Below are 23,359 nucleotides of genomic sequence, written 5' to 3'. Positions count from 1 at the left end.
GGGTGGGCCGACGTCATATTAAACTCTATGGATTAAGAATGGGATGTCACTTAAGTTCATATGCGTGTATAGGCAGATCAGCGAATACTTTTGGCAATATAGTGTATATATATATATTATAATATATATTTTAGAAACTATATGATATATACATACAAAAAAAAAAAAAAAATTCATATAGTTTCTAAAACACCTTTAGAAACTATATAATATACTTTTGAGAGCTTGAATACTCTTGGTAAAGGCACTGAGGCCCTATCCGTTGCAGTGGCAGTGAGCAAATACACCCACCGACCACCAGGGGGCGATGGAGAGACATCATCCACGCCAACCTATCAGACTGACTCGCAAGGCATGTTCAATCTAACACGCATGGTCTCTTCTCATCCTTCATCTGATCAGACATGTTTGGATCTTAATCAGCTCGCTGCTGTTCCCCCCCTGTAGGTGGGTGAGGGGGGCACAGCCAGACCCTCCAGACAAAGACAACCGTTTTAAGAGCATGCACACAGGACGGTGTGACCTCAATGTGACAGGCAGCTACGTCACCTCCGCATGCATGGAGTGAGTGTCAGTTCAACCACAGGGAATTGAACCCACAAGGATAGGTCACCTGTGTGATAACCTAGGGTGCCCCATCAGGGGGGTGTGGTAGCGGTGATAATGACAGTTAACAGAGAAGATGAATGTGTGTTGATTCTAGGCAGAAGCATGCAGAGAAGAAGGAAGAGGAGGACAGAGCAGGAGGGGGGGGGTTCCTGTACCCAGCAGCCCCCCATGCAGCAGCAGCAAAGCATCAGAGAGAGCCTCTTCTCAGAAGCTCCTCCAGGGCTTCAGGATACAATAGAAACATAACACACACGTACAGTAGCAAAATGGCTCGACAGGTCTACCTCAAAGAGACTACATCTCCCATGAGGCCTCTCCGGCAGGATTTGGTGAACAGTACACACAATAACTTCACAAGACGCAAGCATCAGGGTCTACACTGGGGTTTCGGACATTACAGATTGTATATGGGATATACGTGTTCTGATATATATGCGGCTGTGTATATATAATCTCCCTGTCACTCAGAGAGAGCCTGGTGGATATAAGTTGGCCCCTCCTCCATGGCAGTATGTTAGCATTAAGGCCAGAACCACTCTTGCTGGAAAACCTCTGGTCTGCACTTCTCAGTGTCGGGAGGCTGCAGTATAAGATAGTATGTGAAGGGCTACAGATGCGTCCCACCTAACCGACATGCTGCCATTCTCTATAGGTAAACACTCATATATTCAACAGGCTTTGGTAAGCCTTTGGTAAGTAAGGAGGAGCATCTCCTAATGGGGGTAGGGGTAGGGTTAGCCCTGGTCCAGGGGAAGGGTTAGGTTAGCCCTGGTCCAGGGTTAGGGTTAGCTACAGCTGTAAAGACTCTCACCCTGTCCACAGACCTGATCTAGAATGAATCCAGCGCAGATCTGATCCCTCCTCAGCAGAAACACTGATGATCGCAGGTGATCGATAAGGACTTGGACAGGTAAAGACGCAGACAAGAGTGAGTCTGCAGACTCCAGAGCTCAAGGCAGGACTGATGAGTTTGCAACTTTCCGAAATAGCTTTTCTGAGTATCTATGCAGTCAATCTTCCAAGAAAAACAAGTGGTTGTAAATCTAGCAATAATCACATCGCTATTAGTCAGTCGACCAACTCTTCAATGCTGCATTGTGGTTCACTGCGCTAAAGTGACAACCAGCCCCTCGGTGACGGCAGTTGGAAGAAGAGAGACAAGACAGAAGAGAGACAAAGAGGAAGACAGACAGAACATGGCAAAGACCAGCAGACAGACAGACGGTTACCGTATACAGGCAGGCAGACAGACAGACAGGCGGTTACTGTATACAGACAGAGATGTGCGACCCCTACAGTACAAACAGGGAAGGTTACGTCAGCCTGTCACAGCACAGTAAAAATACGGGTCTGCATTTCAAGGCCATTTAAAAAATAAAAAAAACATCCTGCGTCCTGAAACCTCCGCCTCCTCCTGCCCTCATGTTTCACTATGGTCCTTCTCTTGCCCACTGGGGGGAGCAGTAGAGTCTACAACCTTCGAACGCAGGACACGGTCTAACCCCCCCCATCACTGTTCCAGGACAGCCGGCCCTCCCCGCTCCAGCTTATGGAACAGATGAGAGCAGCAGCAGCAAACGGAGGAGGAGCAGGAGGAGGAGTCCCACCTGTTGGCGGCGCCCCAGGTGGCGGGGTTGCCGTTACAGCGGCATGTCACTTGGTCCACCAGCCGTGCCAACCGGGCACAGCCGCTTCCGTCCTCCGAGTAGCAGCACAGGGACTCCACACAGCCGACACCCTGGGAGGAGTCCTCAATAAGCTGGAGTGCAGAGGAGGAGGAGGGAGGGAGAAAAGGGAGGTGGGGGAGGAGGTGTTGAGATGGAAGGAGAGAGAACAACAGAGAGTGGAGGAGAGAAAAAAACAACAGGATATTAGAGTCGGCACCAACCTGAGACCCCCCACGGACCTCTGAAGACAGCCCGCCCTGCAGCGCCACTGTCCACTGTCCTGACCCCCTACAAACTGAGGGAGGGTGGGTGGAGCTGTGGGGGGTGGGTACATGCTGTCATACACTCGCACGTATTGTACGTTACAGCGTCAACACTGAACACATGCTCCTCCACGAGGCGGGGGGGGGGGGGGGGGGTAAGTGAATGAATAACAAACAAAAAATCCTGGAAATTAGTACATCTGTTAAAGAATAACAGACAGCTCTGGCCCCGACCCTCTAATCTCATCAGTCTGAATCACATAATGGCGGATGATGTACAGGGATTGCCCGGCTCTTACGGCTTCTCAACATTCTCCTCGCGTCGGGCCTGTCGCACTCACACCACCGCGGCCACCTGCTGTAGCCTTGTACGTTCACACGCATCAGGAGCTCCTCACGGTGACATGGGACTGCTCGCTACGCTCACAGGCAGTAGACGTGGACAAGACTGTAGATTTAAGATGAATCAGCCTTCCTCCACTTTGCGTGCGAGACCGATAGAAGCGGGAGGTAAGATCAAAGCCTGCCGGGAGCAAAAGGAGTATGGAGACTGTGGCTTTGAGCGAAAGAAAAGTCGATACATTTGACTTCCTGGGCGACTGAGATGAGGTAGGTTTTTCCTGAGTAAGCACTGTGGAGAGGAGAGGAGAGAGGATGAGAGGAAAGGAGAGGAGGGGAGGAGAGAGGAGAGGGAGGGAAGGAAAGAGGAGAGGAGGGGAGGAGATGAAAGGAGAGGGAGAGGAGGGGAGAGAACTCTTCTTTCTGTCTTACATGGCAGAGTTGAGGACCAGGACAGGGCCTAGAGAGAATAGATGAGGTCTCTTACTCCCCTCTGGCAGTATACAGTGCTGCATGCTGGCAGCTGAACAGCTGACGTGTCAGAGCGCAGGACTGAGAGGCATAGTCAGTGTCAGGTGTGGGGTCAGGTGTGGGGTCAGGTGTGGGGTCAGGTGTAGGCTGAGCCTCACCGAAGACCTGTTCCGATGCATCTACTTTACTGGTGTAGAGAAACCAAATCTCGATCTCAACCATGTATAACCCCCAGCAGGAAAATATCATTGATTTAACGCGTCTACCTTGACCTTTATCTAGGGGGTTATTTTTTAATCCTGTAGCACTTCCACCTCACTCACACACACACACACAAACACATTTTACGACAAAGCCAGCTCCTTCTAACCTTGAATCTCAAGCAGGTACATTGATCAAGGTTACAGTGGCAGTCTTGATATGTGTGACATCAGCATCATCACCGTGTGATTTAGCACTGCTGGCGACTGAGCTGGGCGTCTCAGGTCGGCACCACATTACACCAACACAACCCAGGAAACCAGAACCCCAGTGAACCACAGTCTGCTCCGTAGCCGCCGGTCCTGTGATTAGATCTCACCCAGGACATGAAGACTCGCTCTGGGGACAATCCCTGATTAAAAACAAACACACATTCTGAATAGCGGCGGCCACGTAAGAACTAAGTAGTAGTAGGCATTTTCAGTCCGGCTGAATCCTCTCGTCTCATTAGTGGATTAGTAACAGCTGTGGCAGCAGCGCTGCACCTGTGTGGACATTTTTGTAGACCGACCGACACAGCGAGCTATAGGTCTGCTAAAGGTCTGCTGGGAGCCGCTAAGGAAAAAAGTGTAATAAAGAATAATTCCATGAAACAACAGAATAATGGTGAACTAAAAAGAGAAAGAAATAAGAGATTTGACTAAAAGTACATTCAGATTAACTGATGTAGAAAGTTTAGCTGGTGATAAACAAACATATTATTCAAGCCCAAGCGTCCATGTGGGAAAACATTGCATAACTTATTTTTTACATTCACGATCTCTCTATTCAGACCCGATCAAGCATGCACAGCCAGGACGGTTCACTCACAGTCAGCCGGAGACCGACATTAGACTCCCATGCTTGTAACATTAAGGCTCAGTGGTGCCGTGCTGGACGCATGTGGGGATGAGAGGATGAGGGGGGGGTGGTGACAAGGCACAGAACCAAACACAGCAGCATTTCCCCACCGTGGGTCAGTCGGTAGCGTCCCTCAGGGACCAGAGCCAGGCCTGGACCAGGGGGGTTTGGGAGAGTCAGGGTACTGTCTAGGGTTAGGGTGTCAGGTTGGGCTGGGGCCCAGATTAGGGGGGTGAGGAGGAGGATGGTGGGCAATGCTGCGTGCAGGCTGGGAGTCTGTTCTACCTTGGGTGGGGGGGGGGGGTATTGGGGGGCATGCTGATGCGGGCTAGGTGCCAATTCTACCTAGAAGGGGCTGGGGGGCCGGGAGGGGGGCAGAGGGGGCAGCAGTGGCTAGCAGGTGCCTATTGTCCTCCCCTCTGCTCCTGCTGTCTTCAGCAGGGTCATGTTTTGAGCTGACTGAAACCTGATCCTCTTCCATCTAGAAGTGGACATGCGCACACAAACGCACGCACGCACGCATGCACGCACACACACACGCACACACACACACACACACACACACACGGCCTGTGAGACTAGGGCTAGAGGAACACAGGAAAGCAACGCCTGCTGACGGTGTCCACATTCTCCCTGTCCCATCTCTCTGAAGTGTGCAGTTGTACAAAGCCCAATCTACGCACACTTCAGCTAGGGGGAGGAGGAGGGCTGAGGGAGCAGCTCAACAAATACAAAATGAGCAGATAAGCAGAGGAGGCCAGGTCTAGACTGTTCAGAGGAGGAGGAGGAGAAGGCCAGGTCTAGACTGTTCAGAGGAGGAGGAGGAGAAGGGCAGGTCTAGACTGTTCAGAGGAGGAGGAGGAGGAGGCCAGGTCTAGACTGTTCAGAGGAGGAGGAGGAGAAGGCCAGGTCTAGACTGTTCAGAGGAGGAGGAGGAGAAGGCCAGGTCTAGACTGTTCAGAGGAGGAGAAGGCTAGGTCTAGAGTCTAGACCTAGCCTTCTCCTCCTCTGAACAGTCTAGACCTGGCCTCCTCCTCCTCCTCCTCTGAACAGTCTAGACCTGGCCTTCTCCTCCTCCTCCTCTGAACAGTCTAGACCTGGCCTCCTCCTCCTCCTCCTCTGAACAGTCTAGACCTGGCCTTCTCCTCCTCCTCCTCCTCCTCCTCTTAACAGTCTAGACTCTAGACTGTTAAGAGGAGGAGGAGGAGGAGAAGGCCAGGTCTAGACAGGTCAGAGGAGGAGAAGGAGGAGAAGGCCAGGTCTAGACAGGTCAGAGGAGGAGAAGGAGGCCAGGTCTAGACTGTTCAGAGGAGGAGGAGGAGGCCAGGTCTAGACTGTTCAGAGGAGGAGGAAGAGGAGAAGGCCAGGTCTAGACAGGTCAGAGGAGGAGCAGGCCAGATCTAGACTGTTCAGAGGAGGAGGCCAGGTCTAGACAGGTCAGAGGAGGAGGAGGCGGCCAGGTCTAGACTGTTCAGAGGAGGAGGCGGCCAGGTCTAGACTGGTCAGAGGAGGAGTCCAGGTCTAGACTGCTCAGAGGAGGAGAAGTGCAGCAGGAGGAATCTATTGACAATTGATCCTGCGCTGCCAAGTCTCTCAGTAAAGAGACCAGAGCAACAGAGATACCACAACAGAGATACCACAAGGAAGCACCGGTCTGCTGTAGCGACATCCCCCCTGAACTGAGAAAACGCCAGTGAGCAACTGAGGCATTAATTCAGAATCGAGTGTCTGCCTCTGGGATTCGACCGGCAGCAGGTTAGACCGACGGGGGAATTTGAGGAGGAGATAAATTATGCATATTATCGATGCAAACGTATGCAAGACCATGGCAGCACTTTCGCAACATTGCAGCTGACCGGAGCGATCTGCAGCGATGAGGTCACCCTCCTCTCTGCTCACTGGGCGAGGAATAGACTATCCAGACACATGGCATTGCTATGTACCGTAGAATAAACATTCATCAAACCAACAACGTAGAAAAGGCGTCGTGAACCAGGCCGGCAGCGATGACGTTCACACAGCAGGCTCACGGATGCAGGCCTTGACACCACGAGCAGCGTTGAGCCCCACTGGGCTATGGTGTGAGCAGCAGCCAATTACGAGGCAGTGGGAGAGGTCAGATACCCTGCGCCATGCGCTGGCAAAGAACGCACCATGTTGCAGGCAGCCGGAGGGGTGGTCTGGGAGACGGACTGTGTCATGCCAGTATGGAGGCGGGATATCAGGATGTACCATGCTTTGGCAGGAGGGGTGGTCAGGGAGTTTGAGGTTCACCGAACACACCATGTTGTATTGAAGGGTGGTCATGCCAGACTGAGGACATAGGGACTGTTCCATGCTGCAGCAGTATGGGGGTGGTCTGGAGGAGGACTGTACCATGCTGCAGCAGTATGGGGGTGGTCTGGAGGAAGGCAGTACAGTACCATGCCACGGTGGGGTGAGGGGAGGGTGCTCTGGGTAATATTCAGAGGATGACCTGGGTTGACATGCACACCTCCTGAGGTTCCCTGGCTCAGAGGAAGACGTGCTGAGCTCCCCTCTCCCCTCTACCATGCGGCCAAACCACAAACACCTACCCGGCCCAGCACACCCCCGGATGCTGGTGGGTTTGTCAGGGTATGGGCATGTAGACAGACAGGCAGGCAGGCAGGCAGGCAGGCAGAGAGACAGGAAGGGAGACAGACAGGCAGACAGACACACAGACAGAGAGACAGGCAGACAGAGACAGGAAGAGAGACAGACAGGCAGGCAGAGAGACATGCAGATAGACAGCTAGAGACAGGAGGAGAGAGAGCTGGTCTGGGTCTTGCTACTCTACCTAATCTTGCCCAGCTGATTCTTGGCCCTGGACAGGGGCTGAAGGGCAATGAAGTCGTCACCTATGGCAACGCGGTTGGAGTACATCTACGCCGCAGAGAGGAAAGGGACAGGAAACAGGAAACAGAGGACAGCAGGATGGTCAGGAAGCAAGAACACACGCAGAGGCCGCACACACAAATACACATACAAATACAAACACACACACACATAAATACAGACACACACACAAATACACACACACACACACATAAATACAGACACACATTACACACAAAGACACACAAAAATGCACACACACACTACATACAAACACAGACAGACACACACAAACATAGCCTGCGTAAGGAAGAAAGAGGGAGAAAGACTGGCATACTGACTCGTAACTATATCAGTCAGGGATACAAACAAAGACATTGTCACCCCCCCCCCCACACACATCCACACAGACACACTCTGCCTGCAATAAAAGGCAGGAAGTTGCATCTGCTGTAGCACATTGACAGGAAGAACAAGAGGTACGTGTGAGAAAGAGAGAAAGCAAACAAGTGCTCTCCAACAATGAAACTCAACCGACACCCATAATATTATCTCTGGCAAGGACACTAGAATCTCCTGAACTACTAGACTACCTGACTACCTGATGTAGCCTTAGAGGCAGTAAGGCTATAACACAGGTGTGTGTGTTGGAGGGGGGGGGGGGTGACATTGCATGACAGTGCATGACATTAAGAGTCAGTGCAGTGTGATGGCCGGGTTGATCTGGTTTTCTGCATAGGTGTGTGATGATAGGAAGACATGCTCTGTGTGGTGTATCATGCACTTCCTGTGGCCACAACAAAGTTGCTGTGAAGTTGATTCAGAGTTATAATCAACCAGACCAAAATGCCCCTCCCCGCCGAACAACACCCCCAGTTCACCCCACACTCCCCTCCTATCACAAGCTCCCACTGCTTCAGTTCTGGCTCTTTGTCACCCCCCCCCCCCCCCCTCCCTCCACCCCCATTCCACCCCACTCCCAAGGACCATCAAAAAGAGGAAGCGTCATCACCACAGCAGCACACCTGATTCACCTCTACCGTAGGGATGAGCTAGAATATTCACATTTTCGAATAGTCGTGCCAGGCTCCAAATTTGATTTTCATGTCAGTGTCACAAAAAAAGAAAGAAAGAATGGTAGTTACAACCAAAATAGGGGGAAATACCGGTACTATCAGATTGTCCTGGAGAAAATGTCAATGTAGGACATCTCTGGCACTTCCTTCTTTTGAGGTTCCTTGCCCTCTTCCTAGAACGAGCTCTTTTCTCCCCCACATCCCTCCCTCGTCCCCGTACCCCCCCACCTCCACCCTCCTCCCCGTACCCCCCCACCTCCACCCTCCTCCCCCAGGTGTCCCTCCCCCACCTGGGACTTCTGGGTGCTGGTGGGCTGCAGGTGGCGGTAGACGACCTTCTTCACCACGTCGGGGAAGAGGCATGTGATGACGATGATGATGATGGCGAGCCAGGCCGAGCCACTGGAGAGCAGCTGGACGAAGACAAAGTACATGTCCTGGGTGTGGAGGAACGGCCTGGGGGTCAGAGGTCAAACATTAAGTACATGTCCTGGGTGTGGAGGAAGCCTAAACCCCTCACTTAGAACCTGTAGGTTCTGATGTGTCAATAAAGGTGTCAGTGTGCTAGAATGAGACCAGTGGCAACAGTATACAGGGTTCCTACAGGTTTCTTCAAGTTCTAAAAGTCTTTTTAACACCTTTTAAAGACCACTTATATCAAAATTTAATACCCATTTCAAGACCTACTTCACAGCCCTACTGGCCAAGAAATATGAAATCCCAGAATTTTAGAATGTTTATTTATTCTAACAGACACTATAGCAGTCCACAGAACTCTTGTGTGTTTCTCTCTGTGTGTATAAAGGGTGAGGGGGTGTCACCTCATTGCAGCGTAGGCCTGGGGTGACTGGCAGGCCTGGGCCCTGTACTACGAAACAGGACTACAGGGTTAGCGCGATAACTTCAGGTTCAAGCCTGGTTTATCCGTACCACGAAGGTGGTTCACCGTGCTATATCGCCATGGTAACTTATGCTGCCGAGCTAATCTGCTCCGGGGCAGGTTAAATTCAAGATTATGGATCAAAACGTATGAAGCACTGCCCGCTGACCGATCAATTCACTTGGAAAAAGGCATATGGACGTTAAGATTATATATTGAACTTCAGTGTGTGAATTAAAAAAGAATCTGCAGTGCGCGAACAGTGAGAGGTTCTTAAGAAGACTTTTTACAAACCGACAAAACCCTCTTTGGATTTCCCCGATATCATATGAAAAATTGCAGAATGACAGCTGCTTGAGCCATATTTTGCCTTGTGCATTTACAGTCGTAGACTGTAGGCTATGCACTGGCTTGCATTTTATTAGCCTGCCTGCAGTTTTGTGTAGGCTGTGGGTGATGCAGAGAACCAAGTAAAATCACTAATTTTTTATTCAATTGTCAAGTCTTTAATGTTGATTTATTAGACTTGCCTCCCATTCCTAGGAACAAAGAGAAGGCTACATTTTAAAGGAGTAGTAAAGGAAAAAATCATGTTTAGCCCTGTCCATGTTACTTATGATCATATACAATGGTTCAGATCAAAAAGTTGACAAAACTAACACTTTTGAGAAAGTCTGATAATTGCTCTACCACCGTTTTGGTCATACAATGGATGTGGGTAGACACCATGAAAAATCATTCAAAAAAACATGTTACACTCTCAATTTCAAAGACAAAAAACTCACACGTACAGCCTACTTCTCCACCACAAGCTTCACTTTTTCCATCGTAATAGCCTGTTATCTCTAGTTCCTCTTGTATAGAGACTTCACATTGTCTACTCCAACCTGAAATTATTAAACTATAGCCTACATTTGCTTTATTTAGACGTCCCCTGCCAGTCTAGGCGTTGCAGCTGAAAGAATAAGATATATTGATATAGGCTACAATTGCTTTACATGCCATAAAAGAATAGGCAAAGCCCAATGATCTAGCCTACTGTTCATGTGGAGGATAATGATAAAACGTAGGCAGTATTTTTCCAGATTTCCTTCCGGCCTTTGGCAGTAGCGACTGTGTTGTGCCTATAGTTCATATTTCTATATTATTGCTCCTCTTGTGTAAAATACGGTGGACGGAACTTGGTTATGCGTATTGTTTGCCTTGTCCATGGCCGTGTCCGAATACCCATACCAACTCATTAAGTCTACCCAGCGTATGCGATTGGTCATTTCGAGCAAATACCTCCCTTTTTACCGTGAACGCGCTCATAGCTAGATTGGACCAGCTGGGTAGACTTAATGAGTTGATAGCCACCGTCGTAGTAGGCTACCGTTTATCTGTGATTGCGGTTGTCTGGTTTACTCGAGCGAGCTAGCGAAAAGTTATCCTGGATGTTGAACGAGCTTCGTAGTACGGGGCCCTGGTTTCTACAGCATCTATTAGGCTACTGCTGCTTCTCTAACCAGCTAAGAGGAGCTGCTGTTGTAGTAGGAGCTGCTGTAACGTTAGTAGGTGCACTAGCAGCTATAGTAACGTTAACTGACTAGTTGATGAAGCAGGTGAAAACACGGAGGTGATGGCAGGAGTTTGTTCCTTGCTTCTGACTTGGGTCATGTGTTTAGCTGATTTAGCAAAGCCTTGACTTCCATTGTTCCCAGTAGAATCAATTTCTTGCACACGGTGCAGTAGGCTTCAAAATTTTCTCTTCCACCGGCTTCAACCAAGTAGCAAACAAATTTTTCTCCAGACACGTTTTATTAAACTTACACTTCCCCATACTAATTGCCAATGTAGCATGAATAAACTAGCCAAATTTCTTTTCGTCTCAGCGTCTCCGTTCTGGGCTTTTGGCGAACTCTGAGGTGGTCTGTTGGCGCGTGTTCGAACGAGTTCCAAATCAATGACGTGTTCTGAGAATTTTTAACCGGGGCTGCGTTGAGTTCGCGATTATTGGTTCCGATTGATTGATTTGGTCAAATCATCGAGGTTGACAGGTGAAACTCGTTACGAGAAATACGATACGGAGAACAAGTCATCTACAGCACAACTTTTTAAGACCCATCAAATCAAAATTCAAGACTTTTTCAAGTCTTTTTAAGGTATTATATCCAAATTCATAAATTCAAGACTTTTAAGACTTTTTAAGGCACCACGGGAACGTGTGTGACCTCACCAGATGTGTGTGTGTGTGTGACCTCACCAGATGATGATGAGTGTGTGACCTCACTAGATGATGATGACTGTGTGTGACCTCACCAGATGATGATGAGCGTGTGACCTCACCAGATGATGATGAGCGTGTGACCTCACCAGATGATGATGAGCGTGTGACCTCACCAGATGATGATGAGTGTGTGACCTCACTAGATGATGATGACTGTGTGTGACCTCACCAGATGATGATGAGCGTGTGACCTCACCAGATGATGATGAGCGTGTGACCTCACCAGATGATGATGAGCGTGTGACCTCACCAGATGATGATGAGTGTGTCACCTCATCAGGTGATGATGAGTGTGTGTGACCTCACCAGATGATGAGTGTGTGTAACCTCACCAGATGATGAGTGTGTGACCTCATCAGGTGATGATGAGTGTGTGACCTCACCAGATGATGATGAGTGTGTGTAACCTCACCAGATGATGATGAGTGTGTGACCTCATCAGGTGATGATGAGTGTGTGACCTCACCAGATGAAGATGAGTGTGTGTAACCTCACCAGATGATGATGAGTGTGTGACCTCACCAGATGATGCCCCCGTAGAACAGGGAGAAGATGAAGTAGAAGGCAATGGAGCCCCAGGTCACAAAGTGGTTCATCCACGTCCAGAAGTGAGTCTCCAACGCCAGCTGGACACACACACACAAACAAACACAAACACACAAACACACACACACAAAGATAGAGGGAGGGAGGGAGGGAGGAGAGAGATCAAGACAGTCAGAGAGGCACAGGCCCAGTTCATAACAAGCTCCTAACCACTTCATACTTTGGATAGGTCTAAGCGAGGTCCAGGGGTGCCGCTAGAAACTTTGGGCCCTATGAAAGAATATAATATTGGTGAAATGGGAGTTTGGGAAAGCTACAGTCACTTATCTGGGAAACATTGTGGGACAGGGGCTGGTTAGACCAGTAAGGGCTAAAGTAGAGGCCATCTATGATTTTCTCATTTCCTTAGATTGTAAAAGCGAGCAAAGGTTTTTAGGGATGGCTGGGTATTACAGATCTTTTTGTAAGAACTTTTCAGATGTTGTTCCCCGCCTTACTGATCTTCTGAGTACCAAGCCTTTTGTTTGGACAGAAGTGTCAGCAGGCGCTCGAGGGGCCAAGTCCTTACTAATTAATGCTCCAGTGTTGGCTGCTCCAGATTTCTACAGTCCTTTTACGCTGACAGTTGATGCCATTGATACTGGTGCTGTTCTACTCCACAATGCCGAGGATGGGGTGGAACTCCCTGTTTGCTTCTACTCCAAGAAGATTGAGAAACATCAGAATAACCTTTCTGTTGTTGAGAAAGAAGCTTTGGCTTTGGGTCTCACTGTAAAGCACTTTGAGGTGTACTTAAGTGGGTCCAGCTCATACTGGTTTACACTGATCAGAACTCTCTGGTGTTTCTTCAGCAGATTGTAAATACCAATAAGTATTTTTTTTACAGACTCTCCCTCTTGTCATTCGGCATATCAAGGGGCGGGATAACATCCTGGCTGATGCTCTTTCCTGACGTTGATTTTTGCCTGCCTGGTCCATGTCCTGCCTCTGCTGTTTCGGGGGGGGGGGGGGGTCGGCTGCTGGAGTCAAGGCTGCAGTTCTCCTGGGGTCCCAGCTCCTGTGGTTGGCTGTCTACAATCAGGCTTCCCATCATCTATGCCTTCCCCTTATATTAATATTTTATTAGGGGCGGCTCCAGGCAAGTGACCACTGCTGTGACTGCTGTCCCTTCTCCCACAGCTCTGTCCTGTTCCTACCCAGCTGTGTTTCATTCTTGTTACCATGGCTGCTGCTGACTGAGGGGATGGTCGCTGGCGCCGGACCGTTGCGGGAGGTGGTTCGGGACCCTGATGTCAAGCCTTGATCTGCTGCACCTGCTGACCAGCCCTTAAAAGGAGGCTCAGGACTGTGGGACACTGAGAGCCCCCTCGACACTGCCTCTATGCCGCCACTTTTGTTTGACTGACTCTTATGTTAAATAGCTTTTGCTTTATCTTGTATGTGTTTGTTGGAAAGGTTATTGGGTTAGTTTGGGGGTTTAGCTTTATGTAGGTTCTTTTGACTTCTGTAATGGAAATAAATCAAGATATTTTGATCAAGAGTAAAAAGGATTTGCCAAGGTTCGCTCAAAAAGGTTCAGACTGATTTATTATGAAAGCATACGATTGCAAAAGGACTTCCAGATAAATCACAAAGTGGTTCATCCAACAGAAGTGAAACAGTCTGGTGTTGCCCAGTCTTATATTCAAGCAATACACGGATATGACGCTTCCAGAGATCGGATTGGCTAACCCATCTCTACACGTCATAATAAATGGCGGACATCATCAACAATGGTCGAGAGTTCAGACACGTGATATTAGAAAGCGCGGTACATCTTGAATAGGTTTCAGGTAGGGACAATAGAACAATGGAAAGTTACTCTAGGCCAGACTGAAGGTCTGGGGTGTGTCCCCCCCTGGAGATGCCTTCCTGTTATAATGATAAAGCTGAGGCCAGTTGTCTCACCGCAAGGCGGTGAGTATTATTTTACCCCTTTGTTCCTGTAGGTTGTTTGTAAACAACATTTCAGTTAGTCTTTCCTTTTCTGTTGATCCCCCCCTCCTACACAAACACTCCCTGCCAGGGACCAGACCAGATATGGGGAAAAGCCTTTTGTCGATTACTGTAAAGGACATTATGATTTGTTTGTAGGGCCTTTGGCCAAATAAAGCCCCTCACTGTTATTTGGGACATTTCGGCGACTGTCCGTTTCCTTTTGGCTTTGTTACAGTAGGTGTGTGGCTTCACTGCAGCACTTTGTTTGGCCTCTTAATTGTTTGGGAGCGTTTGTGCCACATAACACTATCCAGGCTTAACACTATCCAGGCTTAACAGCCCAAATAAATGTCCCTGCGCATTTACCTTCAGTGTGACGGTGATGACCATCACGGTGAACACCAGCGTGCCAAAGGTCCAGTTCCCGATCATCTAGGAGAAAAGCACCCGGCAGATAAGATCTGGTTATCTTCTTACCAGATTATATCTTATTATATAATATATTGTCATCTTTTTATCAGATAAAAAGATCGTTTATTTGTCGTATTGTACATGACACGGGTTCCATGTACAATGAAATGCTTAGCAGTGCCCAACACAGGGGTCGAACCTACAGTAAGACCCCGCGATTAAAAGTCTCATGCTCTTATAGATAGATAAGATAGCTAGCTGAGCTGTTACCAGCCAGCTCAGCACAAAACTAGGGTTCTAGCAGACACAGATTCAGCCAAGATCTTAGACTAAAAAAAACACGACAAAGAAGACTGAAGACATTTGAAATGTCTTCGACTTAGTCCAAGACTAGGTTGTAGTTTGAACAGTCGAAAAGGCATCCTTCCTTCCTCCCTTCATTCCCTCGAGATAATCTTTGATCTCTCATGACTGGATGGATGAAAGCTTGTGTAACCCGTCCTGTCACATCAGATCAGTGATTTTCCACTGAAGGGCGCGGGGAAAGAGGGGAGAATTCAAACAGGCCCCAGGCCTAATCTCAGATGAGAGGAACTTTAAACAAGCAGGACATTCAGAAGAAAACAGCCTGGCATGGTAGCGAGAGATGATGGAGAGGGAGCAGAGTGAGCGTCTATATAGTATGTTATGTTATGATTTATGGTTGGGGTGTGAGCACCCTTAGAGAACGATGGAGGATGGACTGCCACAGAGGGTTGTGTTGAGGAAGGTTAACCGATGACATGATGCATTCAACTGGGAACCGGTCAACTCTTACCAGTTGGCTGTTAGCTCGCAATATCTGAAGACATGCAGAGCATGAAGAGACAGGAGAAGAAGACGTAGTAGTAAGGGAATATGAACAAAACAAAGAAAAGAAAGACAGGCCAGAAAGAAAGCAACAAAGAGTGAGTTATATTTGGAAGCCCCCCCGCCCCCCCCCCCCCACACACACACCGATCTAAAGCAAACTGCAGTGTGTATGTGTGTGTGCATGAGAGAGAGAGAGAGAGAAAGAGAGATCAACAGAGAGAACAACACTACCCCAGCCAGGCAGCCTACCAGACACACAACCACTGCAGCCTGACATACCTGAGGACTTAACTAGACGATCAATATTTCACATTACTGTTCCTTGGCAACACTCCCAATCAATGTCTCCCCGAGATAGGTTCTGTATCCCAATCAGGTTTTCAGTGCCTCCTTCCCTCCAAGGCCAAGACTACCCCCAACTTCCCCAGATGGCCGTGCCAGCACAGACAGGGCACCCGGGGACGCCTGGCAGCAGCCCCGTCATCTCTCCCTCCCACCCCGTCCATCTCTCTGCCTCTTCAGCTGCTTTATCTGGAGGCTGTAGCTCATCTTCCCTGCCCCATCAGCCATCCTAACCCTCCTTACTACAACCCTTCTACCCCGCCCCTAGCCACCCTGACACATTAACCTACCCCTAGCCACCGCTCACCCATACCCACCTCTCACCCCTGCCCTAGCCCCGCCCCTCACCTGTCCGTTGCCCATCAGCGTGGTGTCCTCCCCCATGAGGATATAGGAACCAAAGAAGAAGACGAAGGCGTGGCAGAAGCCCAGCAGCGTCCAGTACAGGAAGGTCTTGAAGGACAGCAGGGAGTTCTTACTGATGTCCCTGGTGGTGGGGAGGAGGAGGCACGGCCAGTGCCAGGAGTTAGCAGATCCTAGAGCAGCTCAGCACCACGTGGCCTCCTGGTGACAAGCCTCAGACATGATGACACCAGGCATCAGAGGGTCAGAGTTCAGCTCACCTGTAGAGGACCGGTTTGCTCTGCAGAACGTGTGGGTGGACCAGCTGCTCAAACAGGCTGTAGACCAAGATGGGGAGCGAGGTGAAGCAGATGTTGTAGAGCGTCAGGTAGACGCTATCGTACAGGGTCTGGAGGGGGGGGGTACAGGGTTAGGGGCAGGGTTGTACTGCCGTCCAATCACTGTACTTGCATAGTGGAGCAGTTTGGGACAATAGTATTCAGCTAAACATTGTAAACAGAAATGGAAATGATCAAAATAATTTTTGAAAACCTGACGGTTAAAAGGCTGAGGTGATCAACACCACTCTGAACTATATAAGATACTGTATCTATAGAGCCACAGCCATTACTAAGATACCTTGGTTACTATTTTAAAGACTTCATTGGTAGAGTTGCGGTTGTATAGTTTGGATGTCTTTGGGAGACTACCTTTGGGACCCTGTCAGGCTGAAGCATGACTGCTGCCATAGTTACACTCGCACAAATCCCCTGAGCTCACACCTGCCAAGAGGATGACTGACACGATCATCCGTCTCTACACCCAGCCTCAGTCCTGCCTGGCTGAACAACACGCATGTGTTAGGGGATGAGACGCAAGGTAACACGTGTTCCAAGTGTTGATGCTAAGTGAATGCATGAGATCAAAACAGACATGTGTAGGACACTACAGCACACTACAGCACACTATTTTGTTCCCTGAGGAAGAAACAGTGATAGACAGGATTACAGACCTGACAGAAACACATGGCACAGAGAAACATACTTACTTGTTGTGAAAACAGACAGAAGAACTGGTATAAAAACTGGGGCGTAATAAAGCAGACATTCTAGAGAGAAAAAAAGAAACATTTAGAGTCCTGTGCAGTCATCAGATTACACAACACGTTAGTCACCTCCAGATAATGTATATCAACATAAGGACTCAACATTAAGACCATTTATCTGTTCATGAGGAATACACCAAATACCAAGTTCACTTCTAGGATGGGCTTAATTCCATTTTAATTCAGGAGGTGAGAGTTAATAAATAAAATGCATTAGCTTTTCATCATCAACCTCTTACAAAATCACCTGGCATGAACCATCTGTTTTCAATTAAGTCAGAATTTTTCATTTATATTCAGAATTAATTCTCAGTTGCACTGAAACTGACCCCAACACAAGTACACAGACTACATCAACACTGTCTTACCTTGTAGAAAAAGTACTGTACAAGGGTGGCTATTCGGATGTAGTAGAAGTGTCCGTGGACCAGCAGCAGCTTGGCCAGGAATTTGAACCTGGCGATTGCATAGTCGCTGTTTCTCACTGCTTGACGACCCTCTTTGCCCATGATACCTGGGAACAGACAGACCTGCAGTTAGCCCTTCAGACCAGAGAGACCTCCAGACCAGACCGACCTCCACCTGGGACAAAACCATTAGACCCCCAGACCAGAGAGAGAGAGAGAGAGAGACCTCCAGCTGGGACAGACCAGAGAGACCTCCAGACCAGAGAGAGACAGATCAGAGAAACCTTCAGACCAGAGAGACAGAACAGATAGACTTCCAGCTTCCAGCTGTCGGAGATAGACCAGACAGACCTCCAGACCAGAGAGAGACACACCAGAGAGACCTCCAGACCAGAGAGACACACCAGAGAGACCTCCAGACCATAGAGAGGCAGACCAGACAGACCTCCAGCTGGGACATGTAAATGTTTGGTGCATGCAGAGGGGTTAGTTAGCGGTGCTCACCTATGCCGACATGGGCCTCCTGGATCATGCTGACGTCATTGGCTCCATCTCCTATCGCTAAGGTGATGGGCTTCTCTGGCGAGGTTTTAAACAGGCGCACCACCTGGCAAAACAATAGGACACTCGTTGCACAGCGTCACACTGAGGGCAGGAGGTTGTGGAGTCAAGTCACCTCCAGGTACCACACTGGCCTTCCAAGACACTACACCTGTGAATACTTGCAGGGAGGAGGGGAGGTCTTTGAGGAACTGAAGAAGCCATAACAACAGTTCTATATCCCAGTCTACTGTGTAAAGACAGGTCTGATTGGCTGGTTGTGTACTCTAAGAAGGGTTCTGATTGGTGTGTGTGTGTGTGTGTGGGGGGGGGGGGCACTGACCTTGGCCTTCTGCAGGGGAGCCATGCGGCAGCAGAGCACGGCCGAGCAGCTCTTACACACCTCCATGAAGAGCTTCTCGTGTCCCCTCAGAGCCAGAGACAGACTGGCCCCGTCCACCACCAACCCATGCTGGATAACATGGTCCTCCTTGATCCTGGTGACGAGGAGGGAGAGGAGAGGAGAACAGAGGAAAGGACAGGAGAGAGGACATACAGAGGAGAGGAGAAGGGAGAGCGGAGGACAGGGGAGAGGAGAGGACAGGGAAGAGGAGAGAAGTAGCAAAAAATAGCATGACAATGTGTCTGGTATTGATAATGACTATGACCATTGTCTGAAACAGTCTAGTCACAGTGTGTGGGAGGATTAGAAACTGTCCTAAAAACACCACCACTTAGAACTCCAATGTAACCCGGTTCAAACACCTCCCCCTCTCGGGCGCCGCATGAGTAATCGCCATGGCAATAGCGCACTACCAATCACTGTTACCAATCACACCACAGCCCCGCGGAAGGCACAGCTTGACTCCACCTCCATGATTAAGAAGTTGCAGGGAATTGCCCCCAGCCCACACCATACTCTGGCGAGACCTGTCAGCGAAATCCTGTTTCCTGGAGGGCAGCAGCACCGAAACACGATGCTTAGACCGCTACGCCACCCCGTCCCCAAACCCAGGACCTTCCTGCTGTGAGGCAGCAGTGCTAACCACCAAGCCACCATTCTGAAGCATGAATAATAATAACATATAATAACTAACTAATAATAAATAAATAACTAATAATGCCCCATAGTGGCAGTGATTCTACTAATTTACAGAATTCTTTAAGCGGGTGTTCGACAGTGTTTCAAGTCATGTCCTGAAGATCTCAGATGCCTTCAAAACAGCAGTTGTAAAACCGCTACTAAAGAAACTCAACCTAGATGCTAATGCACTGAACAACTACAGGCCGATATCCAACCTCCCATTCATTAGTAAGATACATGAAAAGATAGTTTCAGTACAAATAAACTCCTTTCTCAAGGAAAATAACATCCTGGAGGAACTTCATCAGGCTTTAGGACACCACAGCACTAAAACTGCTCTAACTAAAATAATCAGCGACCTCAGACTACTGTATACTCTGATGCAAATAAGGTCTTGATTCTTGTCCTAATAGACATAAGAGCAGCATTTGATATGATTGACCATGATATCCTAATCAATCGTCTTGAAAGGCTGGTTGGTATCTCTGACTGTGTGTTAAACTGGTTCAGAACATGCATCGGAGGGAGACAGTTATACGTCAGGCTAGGAGAGAGTCTGAGAAACATAACACCTGCTTTGGGGTTGCACAAGGGAGCTGCTTTGGTCCACTACTATTCTCACTATACATGCCTCGCACTGACACCCCAAATTGCACAAACACACTGCACTAATGCACTTGCCCTGGCTGACGCCTCTTTTTATTCTTCTACTTGACTAGACTGTGAAATAACCTTCTTCACTATTTATTATATTGACCACTGAATGTATTTTATCAACCTATATACTGTGTTTTATGTCATTATACTGTGTTTTATGTCATATACTGTGTTTTATGTCATATACTGTGTTTTATTTCATTATACTGTGTTTTATGTCATATACTGTGTTTAATGTCAGAATGTGTTTTATGTCATATACTGTGTTTTATGTCAGACTGTGTTTTATGTCATATACTGTGTTTTATGTCAGACTGTGTTTTATGTCAGACTGTGTTTTATGTCATATACTGTGTTTTATGTCAGACTGTGTTTTATGTCATATACTGTGTTTTATGTCATATACTGTGTTTTATGTCAGACTGTGTTTTCATGTCATACTGTGTTTATACTGTGGGGGATTGCACTTTTAATTTCATTGTACTGCAAGGTATAATGACAATAAAGCATTCAATTCAATACATGCTGCCCCTCGGGGATATCATTAGAGCGCATAGTGTATGTTTCCATAGCTATGTGGGTGACACATGGCTGTACATCTCTGCTGAACCAAACGATGCTGCAGCTATAAACTCCTTTACTACCTGTCTTCTAGCAATAAATAAATGGATGAGCAATAACTTCTCAGAGCTAAAAGAGGACAAAAATGAAATCCTACTGATCGGCCCTAAAACAAAATGAGAAATGCTGTTTAAAAATCTGGGGAAATGTATATCCTGGATTAAACCTGATGTTACAAGTCTTGGTGTTATCCTAGATTTAGATCTAAGCTTCAAGTCCTATATTAACAAGGTGTCGAAAACCTCATTTTCGACCTTAGAAACATAGCTAATGTACCATTAATAAATCAAACAGATTGCAAAAATTGATTCATGCTTTTATTTCAAGCCGACTCGATTACTGTAATGCACTCTTCACTGGTCTCCCCCCAAAAACCACTTAGACTTCAGCTCATTCAAAACTCTGCAGCTCGACTATTAACCAGAACCAAGATGAGGGAGCACATTAGTCCAGTCTTAGCTTCTCTGCATTGTCTTCCAGTAATATTTAGAGTTAATTTTAAGGTACTTATTTTATTAAATTGCATTTCTCAAATAATTAATGATAAAACAATTAATTGGAATAGGTTAAATATTCTAATTACAAGTTCTAATTACAAGTCTGATGGGAAGGTGCCGACTGCGTCACACCTAGCCAAGGTTTTACCAAGATTTAGAAGAAATCTGGACACATATCGACGGGTATTGTGTTAAATGTTTTAGAAGTCCAGGGCGAATTTTACTTTAATAGGTTTGGAACCATTGCCAATTATTGCGTAACCTGTGGGAACATATGAAGATATTGAACTGGTAAGATCTTTATCTTCTATTATTGTGTTTTATCTTCCACCTTATTTTCCCTGCTTTTTGTTCATTTTGTCTATTTTCATGTGAAGCACTCTGTGCATGTACATTCTTTGTTGTAAAGCACTTTGAGCTGCATGTATTAGTATGAAAGGTGCTATACAAATAAAGTTTTATTATTATTATTATTATTATTATTATAAATTAGAGCTCTCTGTTTCACATATCTCTGATGATTGGTGAGATGTACAGAGAGGCACGTATGCGCCCACACGCACGCACGCACACACACGCGCAGCCCCAGCCTACCTCCTGGCCAGCCTGCGGAGCTGCTCGGCACACTGGCTGTCAGAGTGCTGCTGCACCAGCTCCAGGATGTTCATGGTGCGGTGGAAGTGTCCGCAGGACAGGCTGACGCTGACCGCCGTCTCATGCTTGTCCCCCGTCAGCACCCACACCTTGATCCCCGCCAGGCGCAGCGCCTCGATGGTCTCCTGAACCTTCTCCTGCAGCCTGGGGAGGGAGGGGGGGGGGAGAGAGAGAGAAAGAGAGGGGGAGGGAGAGGGAGAGAAAGAGAGGGAGGGAGATAGAGAAAGAGGGAGAGAGAGAGAGGGAGGGAGAATATGGAGGGAGAAAGAGAGGAGAGAGAGGGAGGGAGGGACAGAGAGAGAAAAATAGATGGACAGAGAGAGAGATGGAGGGAGAGAGAGGAACAAAGGTCAGACCACTTGGATTAATAAGATACTGTAAGTCAAGAAGTCAAGTGAAGATGTCAAGAACTGGATAGTATTTTAACTCTGGGACGTCAGAATATACTGTGGTCTGGTGGTGTTCTGGCAAGCTGAAGAAAAAAGACGCGCGCACACGCGCGCACACACACACACACGCACACACACACCTCAGTGGCTGTATCCCAGCCCCTATCCGAAGATGTCACAAATTATATTATATGATGGATTAAGGGTAAATGTGTGGGTGTGTGTGTGTATGAGAGAGAGAGAGAGAGAGAGAGAGAGAGAGAAAGAGAGAGCGAGAGAGAGAGAGAGAGAGAGAAAGAGAGAGCGAGAGAGAGAGAGAGAGAGAGAGAGAGAGAGAGAGAGAGAGAGAGAGAGAGAGAGAGAGAGAGAAGAGAGAGAGAGAGAGAGAGAGAGAGAAAGAGACCATCTGCCAATGACGTAGGTCAGTCTCTCTCTAATGACTGGTGCTTCTGGCAGACTGAGTACTGGGACCCCTCCTCTCTGCTCTCCCTTCAAAGGCTGTCCTCCATAAGGAAGCGCGTCATAAACCTTCATCACACTCTCAAGACTGCAATCAGACAGCAGATGACTGGAACATCTCTATATCTGGCCATAATCTCTTTCAGCTATTCCCCCAGCACAGCTGTCTGTGTATATGTGTGTGTATGTGTGTGTGTGTAGTTCACACAGGGCCTAATCAGAACAGAAATGCACTGTCACTCTCCCGCACACGTCAAGAGGAAGCTAATGGCAACTGAGCCAGTGTTGCATAATTGTATTAACGGTCCGTGCCTAGAATAAGGCCCACTGCCTGTCCTAATGGCAGACTCACTTAAGAGACAGCCAGCTCGGGAGCTCGAATTCTCTCTCCCTCCAGACAGCTTGACCCCCTCCTTTTCTAGCACAGCCTGGCAAATAACTGGATTCATATATAATTTTTTTGAATTTGATTTGAATTAACTCCAACGGATTCCCAGCAGCCACTCATGCATGCCTGCTAGGATGGAGGGATGAGGCAGGGCTGCACACCAAGACCAGACACGTTACGTGAGAATGGCTGGCAGTGGTAGGTCTCTCTCCATCTCGTGTGTGTGTGTGTGTGTGTGTGTGTGTGTGTGTGTGTGTGTGTGTGTGTGTGTGTGTGTGTGTGCCAGCCTACTTGTCCTCGACCCCGGTGGCCCCCAGCAGCTCCAGGTCTCTCTCTATGAAGGAGAAGACCTGCGCCAGCCTCTCCTCCCTCTGCTGCAGGGCCGTCCTGGCCTCTTGGAGCTGCCGGTCCACCTCTGCATACTCCTCCACGCTGAAGTGTCTACAGGCCACCACCAGCGTCCGCAGGCCCTTCTGGAGAGAGAGGGGGGGGGGGGGGTGGATGAATAAAGAGAGGGGAGGGTGGAAATAAGAAGTTGTCAGGGATTGGCTCTATATCAA

At 48.2% G+C, this 23,359-nt stretch overlaps 1 protein-coding gene across 1 annotated transcript in view; it reads right to left on the bottom strand.

The window, feature by feature from the left end:
- The window catches only part of atp11b (ATPase phospholipid transporting 11B), a 56,889-nt gene that overhangs the window by 3,521 nt on the left and 30,009 nt on the right, over positions 1 to 23,359 (bottom strand). The window contains exons 18-29 of the mRNA XM_084444282.1: positions 23,091 to 23,272; positions 21,504 to 21,707; positions 18,394 to 18,547; positions 18,015 to 18,117; positions 17,472 to 17,617; positions 17,047 to 17,106; positions 16,280 to 16,407; positions 16,005 to 16,143; positions 14,418 to 14,483; positions 12,051 to 12,154; positions 8,673 to 8,838; positions 2,217 to 2,368 (exon numbers count right to left, since the gene is read on the bottom strand). Of these exons, the coding sequence (XP_084300408.1) occupies positions 2,217 to 2,368; positions 8,673 to 8,838; positions 12,051 to 12,154; positions 14,418 to 14,483; positions 16,005 to 16,143; positions 16,280 to 16,407; positions 17,047 to 17,106; positions 17,472 to 17,617; positions 18,015 to 18,117; positions 18,394 to 18,547; positions 21,504 to 21,707; positions 23,091 to 23,272 (1,604 nt within the window). The remainder of the gene's footprint in view (positions 1 to 2,216; positions 2,369 to 8,672; positions 8,839 to 12,050; positions 12,155 to 14,417; positions 14,484 to 16,004; positions 16,144 to 16,279; positions 16,408 to 17,046; positions 17,107 to 17,471; positions 17,618 to 18,014; positions 18,118 to 18,393; positions 18,548 to 21,503; positions 21,708 to 23,090; positions 23,273 to 23,359) is intronic.

Source organism: Borostomias antarcticus, assembly GCF_949987555.1.
Source record: "Borostomias antarcticus genome assembly, chromosome: 10".
NCBI lineage: Eukaryota > Metazoa > Chordata > Actinopteri > Stomiiformes > Stomiidae > Borostomias > Borostomias antarcticus.
Note: the sequence above shows the minus strand (reverse complement) of the source record. Positions and strands in the feature narration are given on the sequence as shown.